General features: G+C 39.2%; 1 protein-coding gene across 1 annotated transcript in view; it reads right to left on the minus strand.

Annotated features, from left to right (window-relative positions):
• The window catches only part of LOC101864706 (E3 ubiquitin-protein ligase UBR4), a gene marked incomplete in the record, with an annotated part of 129570 nt that overhangs the window by 52757 nt on the left and 51081 nt on the right, over nt 1–25732 (minus strand). The window contains 25 exon segments of the mRNA XM_013086956.2: nt 606–756; nt 2107–2425; nt 2743–2910; nt 3671–3834; nt 4424–4532; nt 5034–5155; nt 6032–6217; nt 7135–7297; nt 8315–8516; nt 9780–10002; nt 10740–10821; nt 11808–11945; nt 12336–12425; nt 13495–13565; nt 15089–15245; nt 15994–16041; nt 16515–16692; nt 16988–17060; nt 17517–17601; nt 18113–18337; nt 18693–18752; nt 19509–19601; nt 20877–20966; nt 22027–22278; nt 24375–24548. Of these exon segments, the coding sequence (XP_012942410.2) occupies nt 606–756; nt 2107–2425; nt 2743–2910; nt 3671–3834; nt 4424–4532; nt 5034–5155; nt 6032–6217; nt 7135–7297; nt 8315–8516; nt 9780–10002; nt 10740–10821; nt 11808–11945; nt 12336–12425; nt 13495–13565; nt 15089–15245; nt 15994–16041; nt 16515–16692; nt 16988–17060; nt 17517–17601; nt 18113–18337; nt 18693–18752; nt 19509–19601; nt 20877–20966; nt 22027–22278; nt 24375–24548 (3623 nt within the window).

Consider the following 25732-nt stretch of genomic DNA (forward strand, 5'->3'; position numbering starts at 1 on the left):
TATTCAGAATTGAAAGTAGCATCTTGCAACTGTGTAGCTTTTATGCTAATGTGTATATACATTTCTAAATAGCTGTGATGTCTGAATCTAGATCTAGCGATAAGCCTATGGTTCTGGTACCAGTATTTGTTGTCTCATATTGTCATCAAAATCAATGTCACTGCCAACACTATCATTTGATGAACAGGATATTTGAAAACATTTATGATAAAAATCCAACAACTATAAAGTTTCCAGATTGGAAAATCATTTCGGGATTCCGATCTTTCATTTTTCGCTACTGGAGGACATTGCAAAATGCTAAACTTTAAGAATACTAGGCCTAAGAAACACACACCAAAAAGCCAAATTCCATGCTATTTGTCAAAATGACACTATAAAAGATCGTAAGCATATTTAGAGTATTTTCCCTTTACTCATGTGACGAAAAACAAAGGCAGAACTATCATTTATTTGAACTTTTAGCTTCATAGGGAGACGATGGGGGTTTTGAAAGAATTCTGATCAAATGCACACAGGCAGAAACCAGCTGTGCGAGAATTCTTGTCAGTAGCACTGAATGAGATAACCGAACAAAAAAGATTTCATTTTGTTGCTGCGCTCACCTGTGTGAAGTATCTGTGTCCTGCTCGTAGGTATCATTAGCCATGGCAAGGTATCCAGCCGAAGTGCCATAGCTGCTGGCTTCACTCCGCGGACCAGGTGGGAGACTCTCGTTAGTGTGGTAGCCGTAGGAGCTGCTGCGACCGCTAGCTGCTGGAAACAGGTCAAATTGGTTCCTTTATTGTTTGAGTTATTGACAACTCTACAAACAGGCAGGTTCAAAGGAGGAAGACTTAGCCAGAGGGTTAGAAAAAGTTCAAAGAAGGAAAAAATTAAAAAGATGACAAAATTAGTAAAAATTACACATGTAAATTTGAGAATTAATGTTTGAGTGCTATACTCTAGACATCTCCAAAGTAGACTAAAATACAGAACTAGGCAAGCTTATGAGCTCCAAGAAGGGCACATTTCACAGTCACAAGGGCTTGCCTAGACAGTTTTCCAGGGCACATTACAATTACGGAGAAAGAGAGGCAGGAACAGACAGAGATAAGAGGACAATACCTAACATTTAAAAAAAAAAAAAAATTTAATAGAGTTTTACGGCGCAAGCAACTGCATAAGGCTATGTGAGCATGCGGAAGGAATACTAGTTGGTTGCACATTCACTACAATTCACAGCACGGCTTGGTTTAGATAAATAATTCCATTAAAATGTTTTTAAATTGAGGTAAAATTTCGGTTTAAAAATAACACTTTAAATAATTCTTAAAATAACGGTATCTACAATTAATTGAAAAGGCCAATGGCATTCATAAAATCGAGAATTCTGTAGGAACCAATGACAGAGAACAGATCTTGCAGTTTTTTGCATTTAAACTACTTCCTTCGGGTCTTTCTAAAGCCTGGACATTGTTAAGACGTATCTAGTGGTAAAATCTGTGTCGCATCCGATACAGAACGGTTTTTCATCTCCATGAAAGAGGTATTTATGTGTCAGGCAGGTGTGTCCAATACTTAATAGTTAAAATGACTTTGTTTCTTCTGGAGAGACCTGAAGGTTTTCATGGACCCAGTTTGGGCATGATGTTGTGAAGACTGGAGGTGTAGTTTTTTATTTTATTTTTTTAAGTCAGTCTGTGGGAGAGCGTTTGTCGTTGATCCCAAAAGAAGGGACAGGGATTCCTTCGCCAGGAGATCCACCTGCTCGTGTCCTCGAATGCCCACAAGGCTATATCTAAGAATGGGTATACGTCTGAAGTAAGTGACATACTGAAAGAATCAAAGAACAGATAGGGGTGGAGTGAGCCAGTGGTCAAGACATCTAAGATGCCCCTGCGGTCAATCACTATGTGGAAACGTGAGCAATTAAGTGCATTACCATAAGCTGGACTGAGCCTCCTGATGAATTTTGGTGTCTATTCATTACTCCACTGCTATGCCTGCACAAATCCAGAACCAAACAAAGTACTTTGGGGCAAGACAGAAAGTGCTTTATCTCAAGACTATACATCCGTGATACCTATCAGTTGACACAAAAAAAGAAACCAAACACAATCTCACCAGAAATAGAATCCACAGCACTGCCCCCGCTCTCTGAGCCCGCCCCACTGCCGCCGCCTTGTTCAGCTGGAGACGTCCTTAGAGTGGACCCGTCTGTGGCGGCTGTGCTGCCCAGTTCGTCGTCGCTAGCTGGGGCCGAGGCGGTTGTGTCGGACAGAGGCTGTTCCTCCAGCTCCAGCTCCTCCTCCTCCTGGGCTGTGGGTGCAATGGCTAAGCCTTGAAGTCCCAAGTTGCCCGCCGCCTGGCCCAGGTTGATGCCCAAATTGTTGGCCAATTGGCCTGCCAGGCCGCTTGGAAGCTGAGCCACTTGGCCACCACCCTGAGAGTAATTCAAACTCATATTAGACAAATAGGTACAATAAAGACCAGAAGCTGGCTGATTTGGAGAAGAGGTATATCAAATCGTTATGAAAAGGAAAAATTTGTGAAAAATACACGAGAATTTTAAAGTATGGGCAAGCCCCCAAAGTTAAATGTCAATTTGATTCTGGGCGAGTAAAAGAATTACTCTCACAGTGAAAATACCCAGTGTAAAAGTAAACTATCATAATTAGTCATCATCTCTCCCAAAACCATGTTGCCTTAACCAAAACAAATTTCCTGTGCTGAGCTTCTACATCAAAATACATGTATTACCTGTTCTTGCAGGCTAAGAGCTATAGCCAGCTCCACCATAGTCTCATCGTCAGCATCCGGAGGGATCTCAACCATGGGTGGGAAGTTTGCATCCATCCCCCATAGGTCCTCCAGTCCTGGGATGCCATTGCCCTGACCTCCGCCCTCCTCCATGATCATGTTGTTGTCCTACAACAGACAGCAAGAAGAGGTTACAAATAAAGTACTTGAAGTGATCATGAAACTTAAGTTTGCTCGTGAATATTTGTAAACCTATTTGGATCTAAATTACTAGCAAAACAGTAGCTGGGAATCTTACATCAACTTTAAGAGTAGACTCGAAGATTAAAACAGCCTACAGTCTCGACATTCACTCCATTTTGTGAGTTTAGAGACTAAAAATTTGATTGCTTTGGGCAAAAAAGTTCATTAACACTTGAACATACTGATACTCTATCACTTTGCAAGTGTAAAACACTGTGTTCCATTGCACTACCATCACACAACTGCTCTACAAGACAACTGACCACACTGCCCATCAGCTTCACTACTAGTCAAACACACACCATTACACTTTTTTGTTTGTTTTAGTAGAGGTTTTACAGCGCTCGCAACACACCATTACACTACTAGTCTCCAATTTTACTTATCTGTTACACTACAACAGTGCTACCTGTCTGCCACACTGCCTGCCAGTCTGTAACACTACTGACCACTTATACTGCCTGTCTGTCACAACAACAGTCATCAACTCTGCCAGTCTTTTAAACTACCATCACAGTGCGAATTCATCACACTGTCGAAAACCAGTCCCTGAAACTATCACCACATAATCAGTCTGTCACAAAACTAGCCCTTAACTCTTTGACGACATGTCAGTGGATAATCTAGATAAAACAATAGTAAGTAATTTAAAGTAAGATTAACAAAATTAAATCACTTCACTGACCACAACTTCGTAGATGTCGTCCGGCTCAGGCTCCTGGTCTGGCTCTAAGACAGGCATGCTGACCTCAGCTTCCTCCTCCTGGTGAGGGGGCAGGTAGATGGCAGCAGGAGGCGTGCTTGGCTTCTCTGCCTTGCTGCTGTCTTCATCCTCTATCTCCTCTGGGCCTGGAGAGTCATTGTGTGGTGTCAGAACAAATAAACAGCGACATGTCAGAACCCACTGTGACATGTCAGAATAAATAAACAATGTCAAGAAGGAACAAATCTGCACGTTAGAACAAACTGTCCCATGTCAGAACAAACAGTCCATTTACAATGAATTGTGTCAAGTAATGTCTTAAACAAAGAATCTCTGTCATATCTGTAGCAGTGCCTTATAATGGATTTTCCCCTCAAAAGGCAAACAGATGACTTTCAATCAGATACAGTACATCACTTTTTGGGAAGATTTGTTCGACGAGTATTCTTAAGTGAATGTTTGAAAAAAAATATGTCAAAGAACAATTTGGTATCATGGGGTCATTGTCAAATTTCACATCAGACTATAATACCATGAAAACTTTGAAGAATGGTTTTGTGATATGCTCAACAGAAGTGAATAATTATTTATTTTTTAAACAAAATTAACATGATATTTAACAGAATTTTCTCGAATGAATCATTCAGAATTTTCTCGGATAAATCATGGAGTAACAAAACATATTTTGGCAACTTATCACTGCAATAAGAGTATAAGCAGAGGACAATAACTTACCTTGAGGTGTGAGGTGTGGAGGCGAAGGAATGAACACACGCCTCCTCTTGTGTCGGGGTCTCAGCACACGGATCAAAGCCTGACGACAGGCAAAGCTCACCACAGGATCCTGAAGAAAAATACATTCCATGAAGGTTTACGAAATTCTGATAAGTTGGGCACAGTCGACATACCTTTCATTAGCTACAAAACTCAAAGCACTTTTAGAAGACAAGAAACTGAGAGGAAAGGGAATGTCATTAAAAAGTAAACCAATCGGCACCCTTAAACAATGGAACACAAGCAAACTAATGTTTCAGAAATGACTACCTTCAACTAGTACATTAATATCTTCAGAAAGACCTACTTTAAATTACTAGAAACAATGTCACCAACAAATAAGCCCAATACACATTCATAGGAGGCAAGTGCAACCCAGTTTGCTGAGGAATAAAACATGTGAATATCTAATCTCACATGTATATTCTGATGTTTACTTTCATTGTGTCATCTCTGACTTCTTTCCTCTTTACTTGTCAACCTGAACAGAACGCGCTACCTTTGAAAATACCTATGTATGTCTTATACCCACTGCGTCAAAAAAAAAAAAGAGGAAAAAAACAAGACTCACCGTGCAGAGCAACATGCGCATATAGTGTTTGGTGGCCAGCTGGACACACTCAGGGTCACACAGGGTGAAGGCATGGATCACCTCCACCAGGGCGCTGACCGTCACATCAATGCTGGACAGACCTGTACACAGGCAAGATAAAACAAGAGGTCTCATCATATGTTTTCGCCTCATTGAAGACTACGCAAATCGCAACGGCACAAAAGCGATTTGCTCTCAAATCTTTTTTTGTGAGTATGTAAAGGGGAAGGGTAAGGGGACACACTGAACATACCCACATATACTTGTATCACTGAGGGCATCAAGCCCCCATGTACATAACAGTTTAAAAAAATCTTCCATACTTTTGAGGTATCGAATTTTAATTTTGTATTTAAAAAAAGGCCATAAACTAAAGGAATAATACTTTTGCTCAGCATTTGTCTCTAAATGTTTACATTTCTAAGATTTCCTATACCTTCACAACAAAGCTATGTAGAATTGAAAACTTGTAACAATCATTTTAATTTTCAATATAAATAGTCGACTATAACAAAAGTCAGAAAACAGCTGCCACTGGGCGGTTTATAAGGAGACTGACACGAATTACTTTTATAATGCCAGGGCAACCTCTGCAGTCCAACAAGGAAAGTTAAAACATGTAAAAACTAGCTGGGTGAGAGATGTAGCCTGAGGGGTAGAAATATGGCAAGACCAAGACTTTCCTTTAAACCACGAGGCACCAACATTCTGTTCTAAAGTAACCACAACATCTGAGAGAAAAAACTAATAATATACAGGAATTCCTTGAACAATTTTTAAAAAATTAAATATATGAACTAGTTACAACTTACAAATTTCCACATTTCTTCATCTCCCAATACTTGATGACAACTTTCTCCCAACACTCAAACCACAAAAAATTTGGCAAGTTAAAGGTGCCCTATACCACTTTTAACATAAATAAATGAATTGACAGTATCAGTAATTGCATATATGTAAAAAAAGGAGCTTCCAACCTGGCAAGCAGACAGGAGCCAGCATGGAGTTGGCAGGTTTTGAGGCATGTAGCCTCCAGAAGGCATCGACGAGCCTGGCTGTGAAATGTGTCTTCTCGGTCTCATTTAGGGCATAAAGGCCAGGGACACAGACTTTCTCATCGCTCTCTGAGGCCGCTTCCTCCTCCAGGTCCGTCACCTCCAGGGCTGAGGGTCACGATAAGCATATGTGAAGTCAGCAATTTTACACAGAGCAGAGAACACTACAACAGATTTAGGTATGCTAACACCACTGTTGATCAAGCAACATATTTCACTTCATAACCTAAGGGTAACAGAACACCTTTTCATTGTATTTTTAAAAACATTTAGTTGATGGCTTCAAAATTTGCCTTGGATAGGTGAACAGTTTCATATAAAAGGTCAATATCTCTTACACAGACATGTCTTGAGCAAAATATTATAGAACTAAGTCTCAAAAACTGATCCCAAAAACTGATTTGGGTGTTCGCTCACAATAAAACTAACTGCATACTTCTAAAACCACTACAAAATACCTTTTCATCCAAACAATGGTTAAAGACAGAATACCAACAAAAAACCCAAAAAAAACATACGAAGGGGGTTCAAGAAATCTTTGGTCTAAATAGTTTAAAGGCAGGATTCATACCCAGACCAAAGACTTATTGAACCCCCCTCGTATTGTTTTAGAAATGTCTGTGCGTGTGCGTATGCGAGTTTAAGTCAGAGTATGTATGTGTGTCTGTGTCTGTTTGTGTGTGAGCATAGAGTGTTCATATATGTTTATTGGAGGGATTGTATTGATATTATGCTTTTCATGTATATTTTCTGTCACAGAAGGTGGAAAAAGCACACTTAACTTTTCTCAAGAAAAGGCTGATAAAGTATATCTCATTTCTTAATGACTGATTACAAAATGTTCCCTTTGCAAGTTTTGCGCCCAAAGAGGAGCATAACCATTTCACAACAGACAGAGGGAAATGAATTTGATAAACATTGAGTCTTTGGTAACACTGTTGAAAAAGGTTCTCATTTTAGTGGCCGCCTATCTATAACCCACCACAGTTTAAAAAAAAAAAAAAGAGTGTAAAGACAAAGCTCACCCTGTGAGGCACCTTGGTTCTCGGCAAACCTGACCAGGTTGTTGGGCCTGGACACAGAGACAGAGCGCACAGTGACCAGCATGCGTTGGAACGCCTCCACGTCCAACCCTGTGATGTCTGGCGCCGCAAGGCACGACAAGACGTGCTTCAGCTGGGCTTGATCCTGCTCAGAGAGAAATATCCATTGTTACACTCAAGCTATTACATTCTGTTTTTAAGACTCTAAAATTCTAAACTGTGCACAAATAAAACTATGAAAGTAAATTAAATAAATCAATAGACTTAGCACTGTTCTTTTCTAATTAAGACTTCAGCAAATAAAACTTTGACAGACATCAGGAACGGATGAAAACAAGAATGCAATGTTCTTTGTTTTCCAATTAATTCCCTTTGATGACTTTTTACAGCCATATTCTGTTGCTAACCTGTGACTAAATGTTACTTAACTTGACTGGGGGTGGCGACGGGGAAATAAGACCTATCTCAAAACAAAAGATAGTAAAAGACATAGCAGCAAAGAGACATTTTCAGCATCTAAATGAGACAAAATAACGAGATAGAATACATATTAGATACAAGCCACTATCACAGGATGTAGACCATTGACCAGTAAGTACAAATGCTGGCCCTATTGCATTAATTTGACAAATACTTTGTATCAAAACAAAGAATAATTTGCCCCTCTCTAATTTTGAGTTTTGAGTACATAAAATAATAACCAAAAAAAGTATTTATCGTGCTATCATCTGATTAATTCTGTCACTTGTGTCTCTCAAAAACGACCAGCAATTATTCTCCCCTCTCCTACCCATGAGTTCGCTATGCACCTAGTAGTGGGCTCAATGTTAGTTTAGCTGGCATCACACAGGACTATGATGCCAATGACCTTGGTTCAAGCTCATAAAATGGTACTTGAATTGGAAGTTCTTCGAGGAGTTTCAATTGCTCCTCACTCAATTGGCCAAGCCTGACAGACACTGATGTTAAATTCGGAGGCCCAGCCATTTAAAAAGCCTTACTGAGTTTTAAGAAAAGATGAACTCACATCCTGCTATCAGCCTCACAGAAACCATTTCAATAAGCAAAGACTGAAGTGCCCTGTGGTCATCTGACTGCCTTTGTCTCTCCAGACCTGTCACACATCTGTCTCCCCGCTCTTACCCAAGAGATTGCCACGTACCTTGTGGTTGTGATAAGACAGCTTGTTGGAGAAGAGAGAAGCCAGCAGGGACTTGGTGTGAATCTCAACCAAATCTGGGGTGGTCAGGGTGAGCAGTGATGTTGCCAGAGCCAGCGTCTTTTCTCTGCGGCCATCTTTCTCATCAGTTGGAGACGCCAAAGTGAAGGCACCATCCAAAACCTCAAGAGCACTGCTCAGCAAACTGGAAAGCACAATATTTGCACTACAGGGGAGGGAAAGAATATTGCCCAGAGCTTAAGAAGGGAGATAAACCATCTTATTGAAGAAGGACAAACATAGGCAAATAGGTACATTGGTAAAAGGATAAAGTGCTGACAATACAGCACAAAAGAAGCTTCGTATCAAGTCTTTTTGGTTACTTTTCTGACTAAATTGGTGTTGTGCACCTTGTTTCATTAGACACCGGAAAGATAATACAACAAAGTTTTCACTTTCCACTATCCCTAATAGAATAGTATTTACCAATGTGTCCTTCTTCTAACAAATGGCAGAGACATGGAAACAGCATTGCAGAGACTTTCCAAAACGACGAAAACATATTCTGTTCAGAGACAAAGTGGAACACCATACAATAGAAAGAGAAACTTGTTTCGCATTATGAAATGTTTCAGTTTAGTTTTAGGGAAAGTTTTACAGCACTTGTATCACAATAAGGTCAATAAGGTGCAGAAGATTAGGGGGGTTACAAGAGAGTAAAAAACACCCCAAAAAAAGTAGGAGAGAAAAGGAGGACATATGTTTTGTTTTAGTTCTAGTAGAGGTGTTACGGCGCTCGCAACTGCATAAGATCATATGAGCACCAAGGGATGGATGTCAACAGAGAAATTCTTACAGGGAATCAGACTTACTCTGCTCATCCTCCAACTTCAACAGCACAAAGTCTGCTTCGACTATCAAGGCACCCCGGAAATAGCAGGTCACAAGAGTGTGACAAAAATACAAAAGAAGTAGAGGACAAATGATGATAGTAAGGAATAGGAAAGAAAAAGCAGCCCTTCCCTGTTGCAGTTCAGACACAGTTATGAGCATGACACTGATGAATCAGCCCCTTTACAATTCTACTGTGCATAAGAACATGTAAATGTCCCCCCTTTGGAGTGGCCTAAAGACACTTCAGTCAGTAGTACCGCTCCGGGAGGTTGACAGATGTTTAATAGGAAAGAAGGAGTAAACCACACCAGGGCACCCACCAACCACCCATCCATCATGAAACGGGAGTGGAGAGGAAATTAACTTTCAAAAACACTTCGGTTCACAGATCTGAACAGTAAGTCAGGAGCAAAAAATGTGCCATCCTAAAGCCACAAAAATGGCTCATGGCAATCAACCAGAGGAGTTGGGCCTCTGTCAGTGGGACCATTTATATATTTCCCTATTAACCCCCCAGCCACGCCACCCCCCCCCCAGCCAGCTTGGGGTACTTTTTTCTATTTCTGCAACTCACTTGTCAGCAACAGTCATGGGGAGTGGAGCAGCCGGGGTACTCTCAGCCTCAGCGTTGCTGGCCCCGTTGGAGGAACTGGTGAGCTTGGAGGTGGTGGAGGAGGCCACAGAAGGCTCAGGAAAGTCCTCCTGTTCCTCCGGCCAGCCAAACACTTCCTTTGTCTTGGTGTAGATCTTCACAGAGTCCACCATAGTGATGGAGTTGGGGTCCGCACTACAGCCAACTGAAATATCCACAGATCTCATGAACATCTGTTTGTTTTTTGTTCTTGTCTAACATGGGCTAAATACCCTCATAGACACAACTAAGCTATTTCAACGACTGGCTGCACACTGATGGGTTTCATTGTTCCACCAGACCCTTCATTGACAGAACCAAACAAAATGGAGGTGGATGGAAGACACAGTAAGCATGTACAAGAGCTATTGGTGGGACAGCGAACCACTTCTGATTTACATCCCTCATCCCATTTCGAATGTTCAATATCAGTATTTGGGGTTAATTTTCTATCTGTAAATGATGACTATTTTTCCTGAACTTCTCAAGTCTCAGCACCAATATCTTGCCTGTTGGTTTGGCTTCCTGTTTTCATTTTTTTGCTTTTGCTATTTAACTATTTTTCATGTTAATATCAGTTTCATTACAGGATTTGTCTTTAATCTCTAATCAGGAGATGTTCTCAAACTTCTTCTAAATGCTTACAGAAAACTATTATTTTGTTGGGTTTTTTTTAACTTAAATAAAACCCATGAAGAAAACTGCAAGTACTAATTACTAAACTTACAACACAAAAATCCAGGACCAACAATGTTAAAAATGCACAACCAAAATCAATTACAATGAAAGCTTATACACACAAAATTGTAGTCAAAAACAAAACAGAAAACTTCATAATAGCTATGCCCTGAGACAAGTTGAAAGACTGCAATAGTCCTACAAACATTCCCTGTCAATACTTACAAAAGACATTCAACTTCTTGTCTGCTGTAAGTGACTCCTCGCGGGTGAAAGGGATGTCAAACCATCTTGGTCTTGAATTCAACTGAAGAAATAATACAATATTTGCTTTTGAACTTTTCTGTAAATCAACAACTAAAAATTTTTTTTGTAAAACCAAGACAAAAGGCAGCATAACCATATAAATGGGGCTCAGGAAAAGACATAAATTTATGCCATTTTTTTTCTCGGTTTACTCAAGACTTTGATAAATGACTAAGACTATTATCATGGCATATTTACAATAAGCACAAATAAAATGATTAAATGTGAAGCATGCTGACAAAATGAGTTACTTCTTGAATACAAGCCCTATGGAAATTGATACATCATGCTTTTTATGGGTGAAGTTTTTAAAATTTATAAGTATGAAATAGTAAAGGGCATGTTCTACTTAAGGAATCTGGCATCAATAGAAAATCTTCAAATTAGACCCTAGAGTTGATTTTTGGCCAATATCTCCATTTGTGGATTTCGAGAAGTAACTCATTTTGTCAGCACACTTCACAAATATAGAATACCTACACGAATTATACCTGCCAATATTGAAAGTGGACATAAAGAATTGGGAATATTCGTCATCTAAGAGTGTTTCCAGGCAGGGCATTCAAGCCACATATGGGTCCAGGTGTCTTTTATTTTCTATCATTTTCATGGTGATCTGAAACCCACTCAAAATTCGGAATATATAACATGCAAATTAACCCTTTTAGATATATTAACGGTGAAAAAAATGAAACTTGTGTAAAACGTGAAACAAATAACCAGAAAAAGTTTTCAAACCATTTGGTGATACCAATATTACCAGAGGAAGCTTGAAAACTTTTTAAATAACAGTTGAGCCTTTTCTGCACTTTTTTTTCGAACGAAAAGATTTGACAGCTCTTGCAGAAATTAGTTTTTTTTTAATATTCTGGGCATTCTGCATGACTGCAAAAACAAAAACTGATGCCACTTACAAGTGGCTTACACGTCTGAGATGACTTGTGCCCAACTCTGGCAAGGAAAGTGAAGACAACAGAAAAATCTTACCTGAACGTGAGTACTTCTGCCAAACACCTCCACGTAGGCAGGGGCTCTCTCTGAACTCTGTGAGCCCACCAACACCCGCAGACCCACCATCACTGTGGTGCTGTTTGTGTTGGTCACTTCCACAGTGAATCCAGTGGGCTGGCAGGGATAAAATGGGACAAATTAAGATATTCAGGAGAGAAATCATTCATGCAGCCAAAATAACAAATGAAAAAAATTCAGCAGAGACCAATCATCTGTGATGGCAAAATGGGAAATTAATATACTTATGAATAACAAATGATCATGCTTGTGGACAACCACATACACTTAATCGGCAGAGAAAACGTTTGCAGGTACTTTCCCATCTGAACCTTCAGTACCCTCTCATTTTCAGTTATTGAAAATTAGGTAATCTTATGAACCATGTGTTCAATCAAAAAATCAATAAATAGTAAGGCACAGGAGTACATTGTTCTTTCTACTAAAAACAATAGAAAAATTACATATCCCTAGCAGCCAGTTTGTAGAATGTATTCCAGTATTTACCTTGGTACTAGCAATGTAGAGGCCACTGGTGTTGAGTCTGCTCTTCACTTGCTGCATGTTGTACACTTGCAGAATGTCATTGCCACCATACTGAAGAAAGAACAAATCCACAAAAGCATTAACCCTTAGATGGCTGATCGCGCCGGCCCGAATTTCCGTAAAGTGCTGATCGCGACCGGCGGTGGTGATAGACATTGGCATAGTATAACGCGATATACAAAAAGAACAAAGTACTAATTTTTATACTGCTGGCTAGTAGGCTACGCAGAATTGATTTCACCCGCCATTTTTTTTGTCACGGGTTTCGATCGAGGCGTGAGGAGTTTTTTGTTTCACGTTAAAGTCAAGTGATAGTGAAGTCGGAAAATCGCGATAAACATGAAAATAGTGTCACATCAGATTCAGATGAAGATGTTCCACGTATTTTCCTTGAATCGGAAGATGATTTCGAGGGTTTTGATGCTAGAGCTAACACTTTGTGGAATATAACATAGGCCTACGAAGCGTCTAGACTCTGGTCTAGATTTAGAGATTTAATGAACCGGCAGTTTTTATTCAGTCATTTCCAACACCACTACTACAACAATAACTTCACAAAATACTTTTTGCTTCACATATTCATAAAGAACTTTCAATATTCTAAAACTTTTATTCTTACCTTCATTAGAAAATTTGACAAATAAAAAGGTTATTGGCAAAAAAAAGTGTATGTGCAAACCTGGCGTTTTTCCTAAATAAATTCAGCACAGAGGGAAAATATAAGGGGAAAGAAGTCAGTCCTCTAAGGGTTAAAACAACATATGATATAAAATCTAACTGTATTAAATTATTAACTGCCTGTACCAGTCAAAGTCGTCAAACCCTTTTAGAGAAAAATACAACAAGAACTGCAGAATAGCAATGAACCATTCAAATGAAAAATGTTACTAAGAATCAAATCAGTCCAATACAATGTAACAATAATCACAATGACCTTCATATCATAAATGACACAATGATCAGGTATGAATACCTTTACTACCAATTAGACGCATATCATTTCTATTCATTTTTATTTTCACATAACCACAACTACTGTCATTGCAATTCAGCTGAAACAGTATGGAGACAGACAGTACATAGAATAATATCAAGCATTTTTTAAAATTTACAAGCTCACCTCCACATCGTTTGAGTGTTGGCAGTGTTCAAAGAAATCCACAGGGAAAGTCACGGAGCTCGTGGGTCGACCTGATATAAAGACACCATACAAAAGATTACTACCTATCACAGAAAAACTGAGAAACAATGAACATGTACCATTTGAACGATGGTGCCAGAAATACATCATAAATTGAACAGTGACTTTTTTCAAATATGAGTAAAAACACAAGCACATCACATCATGAGCAAAGAAGCGGAGCGAAGAGCTATCTGCATATACTAAAAAGGAAACAATTATTCATAGATCATCTAGGGATAAGTTTAGTTCTGATGCACCACTATCATTATCAAACTGAAATCGTCAAACTGTAATTGATAAAGTGTACATTTCAAAGAGACAGGTCTTAATAATGAGATAACTAATTTTAAATATCAAATTAAAAAACTTCAATCAGCACTCTCATTTACAGTTCTACTAATAATAAACTGCAAAATGCCAGGTTCTCAAATCTTTAGAAAATAAAAATCAAACAGCTCATGAAATGCTGCAGAATAATAAGATAAGATAAGATAAGATACATCTTTATTGTCTAGATCCCGGCACATTGGTTTGGTGTTTCACCACGTGTACACACACACACACACATACAAACACACACACGCGCACACACGCGCACACACACGTAGGCTTACAATCACATGCATAATATAAATGAGCAGCAATATAAACAATAATAATCGTAAGCTAGATACACACTCAATGTTATTTTGATGTATGCTTAAAGGTCTAAAGTATACTTATACAAGATGGTTAAGATGGAAGCATTTTGATAGATGATTGTCAAAATGACTTTCTGTATCTTTCTTTATTACAGATCAGAAGCCTAAGTCTTTTACTTCTGACTGATGTTTTTATTTGAGGGAACAAGGCATGTTTGTTGTCTAAAAAGATGGAATTAATTTTTGTTTTGAGCAAGCTGTTATGTACAATTCATCCAAGTAGGGGAATGTAGATGTTGAAATTTTACATGTTTTCCGTATTAGTCGATTTAATTTTTCTTTTTGTTGTCTTGTGTTCCCGGCCCATGCTGTTATACAAAAATTGATCATACTTTCTATGGTTGAATGGTAGAGCATGGACATCAATGTTTTATCAACTTTAAAATACTTTAGCTTCCTTAGAAAAAATAGTCTTTTGTTCACTTTTTTATGCAGGAGAGAAGTGTGGACATGCCAGTTGAGTTTGTTGTCTATTGTAACACCCAAATACTTATAGTCAGACACTTGCTCGATGTTTTCACATTTAATTTCGAATGGCTGCAGGGGCAGTTTCTTTATTCTAAAATCAACAACAAGAATCTAAATAGTCTTAAAATCATAACAATATACCAATGTAAACAGTTTCTCTTTTCCCCTTCAAAATGATTAATAGCACACAGAAGTAACACCAATATCAATTTTGCACAGAGTATTCAAATTCAACAATTCACATGTTGGACTTAGGTACTGGTACTGAAAACAGCAGGGGCAAGCTCCCCTGAGAACATATATTCTTCACTACTACCCAGTTTTGTAAATATCTGTCAATTTTAGGTTAAAGACAAACGTACCAGATTTGACAATCCTCTTCTTCTTGATAGGCTTCAGCACTGAAATGGGGCTCTGGGGCTGCAGGTACGGCGACATCCAGAAGTTAGTGGACTCGACGTTTGCCATGTAAATTCTCAGGCTTCCATCTTCACACAACAAGATCATGGTGGTGCGATGCTGGACCCATAAGGTAAAAAGACAATTATAATGTAAGAGTGCACAGAAATTTCTTCAGGAGCTCAACTTGACACAAACCAGCCATATCAAAGGCAGAGCACTAAGCTCAGAGGGAAGAGTAAAGAAGGAAGAAAGAAGGCAGACAAAGTACACTGAAGCAAATATCACATGTGTATATTTGGGTAAAGATTTTTGTAAGTTTTGCTAGGTGGTTGGAAAGAAGGCAAGGTTCTCCTAGATATAACTAACATTAACTCATACCACCAAATTAGCCGAATCTATAAAAGGTTTGAAAGTATGTGGCCAATACACTTATCAGCATGCAATGAATACACATCTCTCTGAACATAACAAATTTCTAATTAACCAAATGCGGTCTACAGATTTTAAACCATAACAAGACCAAAACAACAAATGTTCGCTTCAAAGCACATGGGGGTTATCCGGAAAAATGCTAGAAAATTAAAGGTAAAGTTTTTGCCCTTGTTCATTTTCTTTAAAAGACAAGAAGAATTTTCTCTATAACCAAACAAATATATACACCACTGAAACCAAACTTCTCCTATAGGAAGGGCAATGCCTACTTTTGGTGCAGGTCAAGATTTCTGGAAACCCCCAAAATCTGGGTTAGCCCGCTTGTCCTTAAAAGCGATCAAATGTGAACATCAGACAGAATAGTTCAAGTAGCTATTGTATCACAGAGCAACCACAGCAAACTTATGAGGTGTGAGAGGTAAAAACCACAAACCTGGTCAGAATTTGAAGCCGGATGGCGGATGGCAACCACATCCTGGATCTAGAGCGGAAAAAATGTTGCCAAAACATTAGAAACATAATCAAATACTAGTGCTCTAGCGTGCTAGATAATATGAGGTAAATAACAATACAACTGTAAATACCAATTTTGAAGTCAGTACTACAGTTTTGAAAGGCACTGAAAGAAACTCAATCCTTCAAACTTTGGGTCTTTTGAAATAGAAACAACATGGCAAACAGTTGAAAAATAAATCAGACTATAAAAATTCTTGAGACTAAGGAAAGAAGCAGTGAAAAAAATGAACATTGCATTCAAGAAAAGAAACATTATATTAAAAAACAATGGATTTCTTTTTTTCTTCTTTCTGCAACATTAGTTTAAAAACTGAAGTTCTATTCTTTAATGAAAATTGATGCAAATATTCCATGAATCAATTCCAGCACATGCTGTTTGTCAACCCCATTTCTACCCCCCCCCCTATAAAAAAACCAACAACCCTCTCTGCCTTTCACCTTTGCCTTGGCAGGCTGCACTTTAATCTCCTGCAGCATGATGGTGTGTGGCTTGACCATGAGCACAATGGGGTTGTTGGTGGCCTGGGCCATGCAGTACAGCAGGCCTGTGTGACCCGGCACCTCCGACCATGACACAAGGGGCTGACTGCTGCCCCCCTTGCTGCTGCCGTTGCTGCTGTTGAGGAAGAGAAAGATAACACACATGAAGACGAAAAGTCAACAGAGAGGGAAGGAATAAAAGAATTTAGTAAGTTTCTTCATATGGCATGATTTTTAAAGAAATTTTTCAGCACCCATTTTCAATACCACTAAAAAAGACAGACACCAAAAAACAAAGTTTCCTTTATATATAAAATTATCTTTTCTTTCTTTATTTTTCACTTCAGTATTTCATTTCATCTTCGTGGGCCATACTCGCCATCTTCTGATCATGCTCAAAGATATTTTTCAGACAGCTCTTCACAACTTACCTTTTGAAAGAGATAGGAAACAGGTTGGTCACAGTTGAGAAATCCTTTGCCACAGGGGCAGCAAAGCTCTTACCTGTGAACAAGAAAAACATTTCAAAATAAATTTTGTCTCTTTTTCTGAACAGAAAAAACCCTTTATAATACACTTCAAAATAATCATGTTTTATTCAATTTCCAAATCAGCAAAATTTCTGAGAAACTGCTAACAAAGTTCAATTAAGAGATAAACCAGAAGAATGAGAATAAAGTCACCCTTAACATGGTTCAGAAGAAAACAAAATTCTGAAAGATCAATATTATGAGTGTTAAGAAACAATAAAATGCTTCCGTTCCTATAACATAACAAGACCAAGCCAAGAGTATGAAGAGCCTTGAAAACTCCCCAAGAACACCCTACTGGGGATTAAAACTGGTGTCATATTCACAATATCCTAGCCATACATTTACTGCACTATCTGTGTGTCCAACGACAACAACAAAAAAGACACCAACAACACATAGTAACAACTATTACAACTGTCCTCCTTACCCTGTGTGTAACTGAAGAAAAGCAGCTGTAGTGCATGGGAGTAGTACACCGACACACCCCCGCCTGCCACTTGCCCATTCACATCCTGCAGACAAAACAACAACCATGTACATACTGATAGTTGGCATCAGTAGCATTGTGATTAGGCTTATGGATTCACAACAAACCTAATCCTAGTCAAGGCCCAAATCTGTGTCTTTTAGAAAGATACATATCTCAAATCTAACTGCACACATAAAAAGATAATTTTCTTACAATTCTTTCATTTAAAAAGCGTGTGGTTTTGCATCTCTCATGAAAGCCACAAAGAAAAAACAAGTTCTGAAAAACTCTACTAAAGCTTGAGCATGGTCGGGGTAACTTTTTGTAAGGTTTTATTCCACTGCCCATCTCCATCATTATCAAACCCTGTTGCTCAAAAAGTGGTTCACCTGTCAGCATTATCTTTCTGTAAGGTAGCAGACATTGAAAGTTTCTTAACATCCCTCTTTTCTTTCTTGCCTTTTCAGTATTCACCTTTGACAGTAAATTGCACTTTTATTTCAAATACGGCATAACCACCTTTAAGACAACATTGAGATGTGGTCGTTTCTCACCTTGAGATCAGAATGTTTGACCTCCAGCACATTCGTGATGTAGAACGGTCCGTGTCGGGCAGAGCTGGAGTCCTCCAGCGTTTGAGTGTAAATGTAACCTGAAGAGGCCATCAGGACCATGGCACGGCTCTCATCATTGAAGATGAAGGTCACATCGCGAATTTTGCCGCTGGGCAGCAGGAAGTAGTACTGGGGGCTGATGGCATCCACTGCTAGGTTGTAAATCTACAAGATAAAAGCGCCAGAGTACAAACACGTTTGTTACAACAGACTTCTGAGAGGAGGTCTTCTTTAACAAACAGTAAGTACATATAGATCAAAGTCATGATGTAAAATACAAAAACTGAAAGATGCTGTGAGGTGACTACAAACTAGAGGTGTTAACAAGTGAGAGCTGTTGGACATAAATCCAGATAGCATTACATGTCCCTGTTTTCCAAATACAGAAACAGTAAACATTTGCTCTATCAGTCATTCCAGCTAAAAAATAGACCTTTCGAAAAGTCAAGACATCATCAACATTTTTTCTTTGATGCTGATAGCCTACTCCTCATGAAGAGAATGCATCGGCTGCTCTTACCTTGACAAAGTCAGCAGTGATGATGGCTAGCTCGGTCTGGGAGCCGGGAAGCCACACAGCCTGGGAGGAAAAAGACGAGACATATAAATAAGTTTTTGGTTTAGGCTTGCTTAAGTTGACTACAAAGAAACATATTGACACCATAACCGCCATTTAGTGCAAGAAAAATCAAGATCAACGGTAAGAAACAATAGAGAGGAAAAAAACCAAACAGGGATCCACAAGTGCTGCCCTCTAACCACACACAACAAATGAGATAAAAGGCATGTATTTAGAAGTCAAGTATTACCCTAAAAATGAAACTATTTTTTGTTTTGTTTTTAGGTGCATATCTGAAGCTTAAATAACCTTTTTTTTTTCAAAGAAACAAGATTGTAATAGTTAAAAGGTTTCCAAATGATCTCACAGAAGTAACCAAAGGAGCATTTAACAAGATGCAGACAAGACAGAAATATTTCAGCTGAGGGGAATCTTACACAACAGTAATGTTAAGTGGTTATGCATTTCTACTATTCAATCAGCGCAACTTTTCTCCACATTGAGACAACAAAACTTTGTTATGTACAGCTGACAAACAATTCTGAGTAATTTCCTGGTTACTTGATAGCTTGCCACATTGACAACCTGTGAATGATAGCAGTACGAGTCTGACAGGCTCACTGTTTCAAGTCCCTTAGGGAACTGAGAGGTTCAAGTCCAAAGGAAACTTTGAGAAGTCATGCAAGCTGTTTATGGAAGGGGGCAACAGACAGTCAACAAAACATCACGTGACTGCTCAGTCATGCAAAATTCAGCCCCTATGTTCTCAGCACACACCTTGATGATGAAGTTTCCAGTGGCCAAAGACGGGTGCAACACAAGATGGTCCGCCACTGTACCAGAACTGGTGAAGGTCATCACGTGGCAGTCCTGTACTCATGAGGAAAGTGAAAAAAGCCCCCAAAAAGAGGTAATTAATAGACTGATAATAATGATCTTTTAAACTTTTCCAAAAATTATTTTACATGAAAACAATTAAATGCAAAACTTTCCTCTGATGTTTCAGAGCTAGAGTACTAATATCAGCCCTGACACTACAAACGACACTTACCGCCGATTTACTCAGCTATCAACACCCTGAGGGTTGAACAGGGGCGAAGGCTGACCTGTTTGACAGGGTAATCAAAGTGAAATGGGACCAGATATGGCCTGTAGATATCACACAAGAATCTTACTCGAGGCGGCGACTCTGAGTTGTGAATGAAAACAAATCCGGAATTCATATTGTATGTTCAACCGCCAAAATAATCGGGAAAGTATCTTATTAAATATCAGTTCCCACTAAAATTAAACTTAACTTTAGATGTGAATACATAAACACAAAGCAAAGAAGCAGAGATGTCAGTACTAGATCTATATGTTATAGATCTACCAGTGAGTCTAACTCTTTGGTAGAACATGACAATTATTATTTTTTAAATTTCACATTTGGCTGTTTTTGTTAGCCTTTCGCGGCCAGGAGCTGGTGTCATAATCGAGGTCACTATCTGATTATAGGACGGTAAAAAGTCGAGGAAAAAAAAACAAGCACAAGCAGCAGTCAAGAGATTATTAAGAGCTAGTTCCCCTCACATTTGTGAAGTAGACTCGACCAGTGTTAGTTAGCTTACTTAATCAGGGCTTGTGATTGATTTTAACTGTGGCCCTAAAGGGGTGAACAGGGTATATGTGGCAATGAAACAGCTTTGACTGCCATGCACATGTTCCCTTCAACTCTATTCCAGCCTCACTTTAAGCTTACTTAAAATCAAAGCTTGCAACTGCTTATGGAGTGGCCCGAGAGGGGTGAGGAGTCTATTTCTGTGGCCGTGAAACCGTTTTGAATGTTAGGCATACTGTTCGTTGTTGGTTACGAACGTCTTTTTACATTTAATTTATGAGGTTTACGTTTAAGGATGAATTTGACAGCGACAATGTTTCAAAATTAGAAAGGGAAGCAGTGATTATTTGATTATATAGACGCTTCGCCCCTGGGGTTGAATGCCTTATTGTTGGAATAATTGACTTACATCACCTTTGAAGAACCAAACAAGACCTTTGTGGTGGTGATGAAGCCTGTACTTTGAGTATCCAAAATTTTACTCTACTGAAATATATGCAGAAAAACTTAAAATGATTGTAGCACATCAACAGAAGGAGACAAACCTTGAGTCCACAAACAGCCAGATAGTCCTCATTACAGGGGTTTCCTGTGATTGACAAAACTGTGAAGGGAACTGGTGCTGACGAAAGGCGCTGGAGGGGGGGGGGGGGGGATGCAAGTGAATTAATTATTGTCAGAAATATATAAAGGAATAGAAAACACAAAATATGATACCTGCATCAGTTGTATACCTGATAGTCTCTCCATCTTCTAAGCAGAGGTCATGAGTTTGACTCCCACTTGAGAAAAATGTGTTATCAATCTTTCTGCTAGGACCAATCTCATCCAGTCTGGTATTGGCTTAAGTAAGAGTGAAATCAACGAGTAAACAGCCTCCTAAATGATCTGAGAAGATTCTTTTCTTTGATAAGAGTATAAAACAATTATCAAAAGTGGATATCAGTACAAAACCTTCACTTTTATTGGTAATTTAGCACCTAAATTTCTTTCACATCCCTACGGAAACACACCTATAAAACACATTTAACCCCTTGATTGTGCTGTAAATGTATTTCATATGTCTTGATAATCCACCGCCCAGCATTCTGTAAACGTAACCCCTACAGCAGCCAAAATTTTGAATAAGGAAAGAACCTCCCATGAAAGCTTATGTTTTACCTACAAAGTCATATCAGTATATAGATATAACCGATAAAACAAAGTGAGGTGATGTCTTTCCTAAACACATTGTGAAAGACAGTCAGAACCAACATGCTAATTCTGAACGCTTGTTCAGTCTCAATACTTTCAAGTTATTTACATTATTATGGCTTGTTCTACTTTATCTTGTCAATGGATGAAACCAACTCTTCATTTCTCTTAAGTGCCAGTGTTACTCCTGATAAAACACACATCGTGTGAAACAGAGCCAACATGTTGAATTGGGATTGCTTGTTCAGTCTCAGTACATTCACTTTGTTTACATCGTTATGGCTGCTTCTAAGCAGGTCTTGTCAATGAATGCAGTCATCTCTTTATTTCTCTTTCTACTGATATATAGTTTAACCAGTGTCTTTTATAACAAGCGAACAAACGTCAATTAAAGATTGTGACTTGAAACTTCTTGAGCAGGGGATTTCATATGAATAGCAGTCAACGGATTAAATACACCTGTACTAAAAACATCACATTCCAAACCAGCAGCAAACTTACAGTCAATGTCAGCTTCTTCTTGCTGGAGTCAGCCTGCTTCAACAGTGCACTCAGCTGCAGAATAGTCATCTTGCCCTTCTCGTGGCTGACCGCCAGGTGTTGCCTCTTGCCCTGGGGTGAGGACAGCACACACATGGCGACACGGCGCAGCATGTGGGCCGTGATAAGCTGGCGGATGGCCTGACCCTGGTCACCGCTGTAGTTCATGCGCACATTCTCAAACGCCCCTTCTTGGGAGCCCAAGGTCACCGTCTAAGTTGGAAAAGATAAAGTAACAGAGCCTGAACAAATCTTAAGAAAAAATCCTGAACTTCCATGTCAGAAGTCACACCGGTTGTGACAAAGTTCACACACTGCAATCTAAATTATAATACAACAACAAAAATGGCTTAGGACATTTTACATCCATCTATCTTTTTCTAAAGAGTTAATTCAACCTAAATTTCTTAATAAAATTTTTGGCATAAAAGGTTCCGGAACATAATAGTTATGCTATCATAACAAGAGTACAGGAATAGTAGAGGTAGGAAGAGAAATTTTATGAAAGACTAGCTGGGTCCCCTTTCGATGAAAGGAATGATCGGTGCATTAACATCAACTGAAAGTTAGTGGCCTACTATATTTATTACTCTCTACTGGAATGGAGCAATAAATCTTGAGAGAAAAGTGACACACATGTTTCCAAGTTACTAAATCTATTATCTATTTGTGGTGGCCGAATTTTGCTATTCAAAATGTTTTTTAATGGCTGCATCGATGGACATGCGGTTTTCACCAAAAGATTCTTTAAAATATTCTCCAGATCAGGACGCCCTTCGTTTTTCAGTTTTGAGACAGTTTTGCTGTAAAAAGCTAAATTTCTTTATTTTGCCGATCGCTGTTGTAGGCCAACGCTTCTGTCTCTGTAATTTTAGAAAATCCGCCAGATTTGTTTATTTCAAGTCGTACTTCTGTTCGATACTATCGCACATTGTCGCACAATACTGAGCACTATTTTAAGTGTGCGACCCACATAGATCTAGCCTCATGTTTTCTTTTTTTACTTGTGGAAATAGTGCATACGGCTAATGAACGGAAACCTCACTTTTGGTTTTTTTTTAATGAGACTGTGAAATTGGGGATCGTAAGTTAGCCTACGTCTAGAACTATGTGAGGACGCAACAAAGCATTTAGGAAAATTCAGGTAAAGCAGTTTCCGTGGAATTTTAAAAGTTAGGTCCTAGCCACATGTATGCTGTGGACGCCTGCAAAGTTTCAAAGGTGTGGGTTAGGTAATAAGGGAGGATTTGTGCACAAAGCCTCCCAAGTCCACTTTTATATATAGATGAGCATCTCCATGAGGTGACACTAAGCTTCACAAAAGATGGGTGTCTTCATAAAAGATAGGTGCCTTCATAAAAGATAAGGTCTTAATAAAACATGAGTGTGATCTTAAAATACAACTGTCTTTAAAAAGGATAAGAATTCTAATACTTTCTAGGCAGCTTTTTATATACATAAAATACACATTTCAGTCATTACGTCCAGTTTAAAAATGACTAGTCCTGCATCTACACATTGGGGATCAAGGACTGGTGATGGGTCTCATTTAAATATTGAGAAATGCCTAAGCGTCTCAAACAGCTTCTCCCAATCCAGCCAACCGTACCTGCCCGTGGTGGTCCCTGTTTCCACTGACACGGCTCTGGCGAGTGGCAAGTTGTTGGCGCCAACAAACCAACCCCCCCCCGTTTCCTAGAGGGATTAAAACAACACGATGGGAGCAGGTGTGGCCCCACAAGGTGCAGGAGGCAGAACCCACCGATGTGTGGTAGACACTATGCTCCTCACTAACACACCCCTACTCTCCCTTGAGTGGGTGTCTAATCTTCCTAACACCCCTATTGCTCTTTATCAACACACCTTCTGTGGCTGAGAAGGAACCAGCCAGTCTGAGGAGGTCTGGATGCAAGGATGGATCGAGCGGAGTGCCTGACTTGCCTTCTGACCGTGGACCTCTTAGAAAAGGCACAACGACCCAGGACATGACGATCCAATGGCTTTCTCACTTGACCGAAACCTCATGCAAGAGTAGACAACTATAGCCAGTAGCCATTGGTGGCGGGGAATGGGTAACGTGAACCCTACCGGAATTACACGATCACAGGGCAGTTAGGTCTTTCCAGCCTCGTGAAAACCCTTGTACCATGTATCCTCAATGAGCATGGCCCCTTCTCAGGGTAGGCAGGCAGTCCACAGACACCCCAGTCCTCAATGCCATGACACAAAGAACTGGATCGATAACAACATAACAACAACAGCATTATAGTTTTATACTTGAAACCAAAGCACAAAGTTGACAGTCTCACCATGAGCTGGTCTGTGGTGGTTTCCACCTGCTTGGGCAGCTGGTGCAGATCTCGCAGAGCCCTCTGGGCCCGCATGCTGCTGCCAACTGGTGACATCTCCTGGTAGCTCTCACTCAGGGCTGGGATAATTTCTTCCAGGATTTGAACTGTGTTCTTCACCGTCTCAGAAGCATTCTGTGGAAACATTGCATGAGCATTTCTTGAGGAACACATGTCTCTCTTCCCTTAAACTTCCATAAAGAGAACAGATTCCTCTCGGAGTCCAAATTTCAACCATTTCTTTGCACGTGCCTCTGTATTTCTCCACCACATTCTCTTGACCTTTCTCTGCTGCTTTATTCCTAGGGGTTCCACCTTTATGCCTTTCTTATTACACCAGTCACCGATAGATGGATATCCCACTTCTAATATCAACTCATCATTACGATTTATGTCCCACCTTTAAAATGACAAACGTTGTGACATGTAGATTAGAAAATTTCAATAATTGAAACAGCTATGACATATGGCTTCAACTATAATATGTCTGATGAAAGTTAAAACAGTATCAATAAAGAAATCTACTCCTACAACATGGCACTAGATAAACAGCAACAAGAATATATAAAACAAAAGAACCAACAGAGATATAAAGAGATATCATTATAAGTACAGTTCTATTTTTAATAATGAAGTTCTGATCCTTTGATATTCCTCATGTATGGAGGAACGTTTTAAAAAAAAAAATAGAAAGCCTATAAATTTCTTTCCACATCATATCAGGTTTATTGAAAAATACTTTTAAAATCAAAGGATACATTTTTTAGTTTTAGTAAGAGTTTTACAGCACTCGCAACTGCATAAGGTCACATGAGACCAGAAGATTAGAGGTGTTACAGGGGAGTAACAAACATAAAAAAGAAGAAGGGGAGATAAAGACGATAGATGTTTGATAGGAAAGAAGGAGCAAACCACACCAGAGCACCCGCCAACCACCCACTTTAACATTTAAAAAAATAAATTTTCTGAGTCAAGAGACCCAAAGATTTACAAGTTATGCTACTACAGATTTAAATGCAGTTGCATAACAAGATTCTGTCCTCTCCTTCAACACTAACATACAGTAGGTTCAGTTTAGTTTTAGTAGGCATTATACGGCACTTGCAACACAATAAGGTCATATAAGTGCCGAAGATTAGAGGTGTTACAAGAGAGTAACAAACATACAAACGAAGCAGGAGAGATAAAGGCGATAGATGTTCGATATTGGAAAAAAGGAGTAAACCACACCAGAGCACCCGCCAACCACCCACGCAGTAGATTCAGTTATAACACTGAGACAAAGGACGCAACAGACATCAAGTGCATCAGTCAGTGCA

The sequence above is a fragment of the Aplysia californica genome, unplaced genomic scaffold (genome assembly GCF_000002075.1).
Source record: "Aplysia californica isolate F4 #8 unplaced genomic scaffold, AplCal3.0 scaffold00526, whole genome shotgun sequence".
NCBI classification, from domain to species: Eukaryota; Metazoa; Mollusca; class Gastropoda; order Aplysiida; family Aplysiidae; genus Aplysia; species Aplysia californica.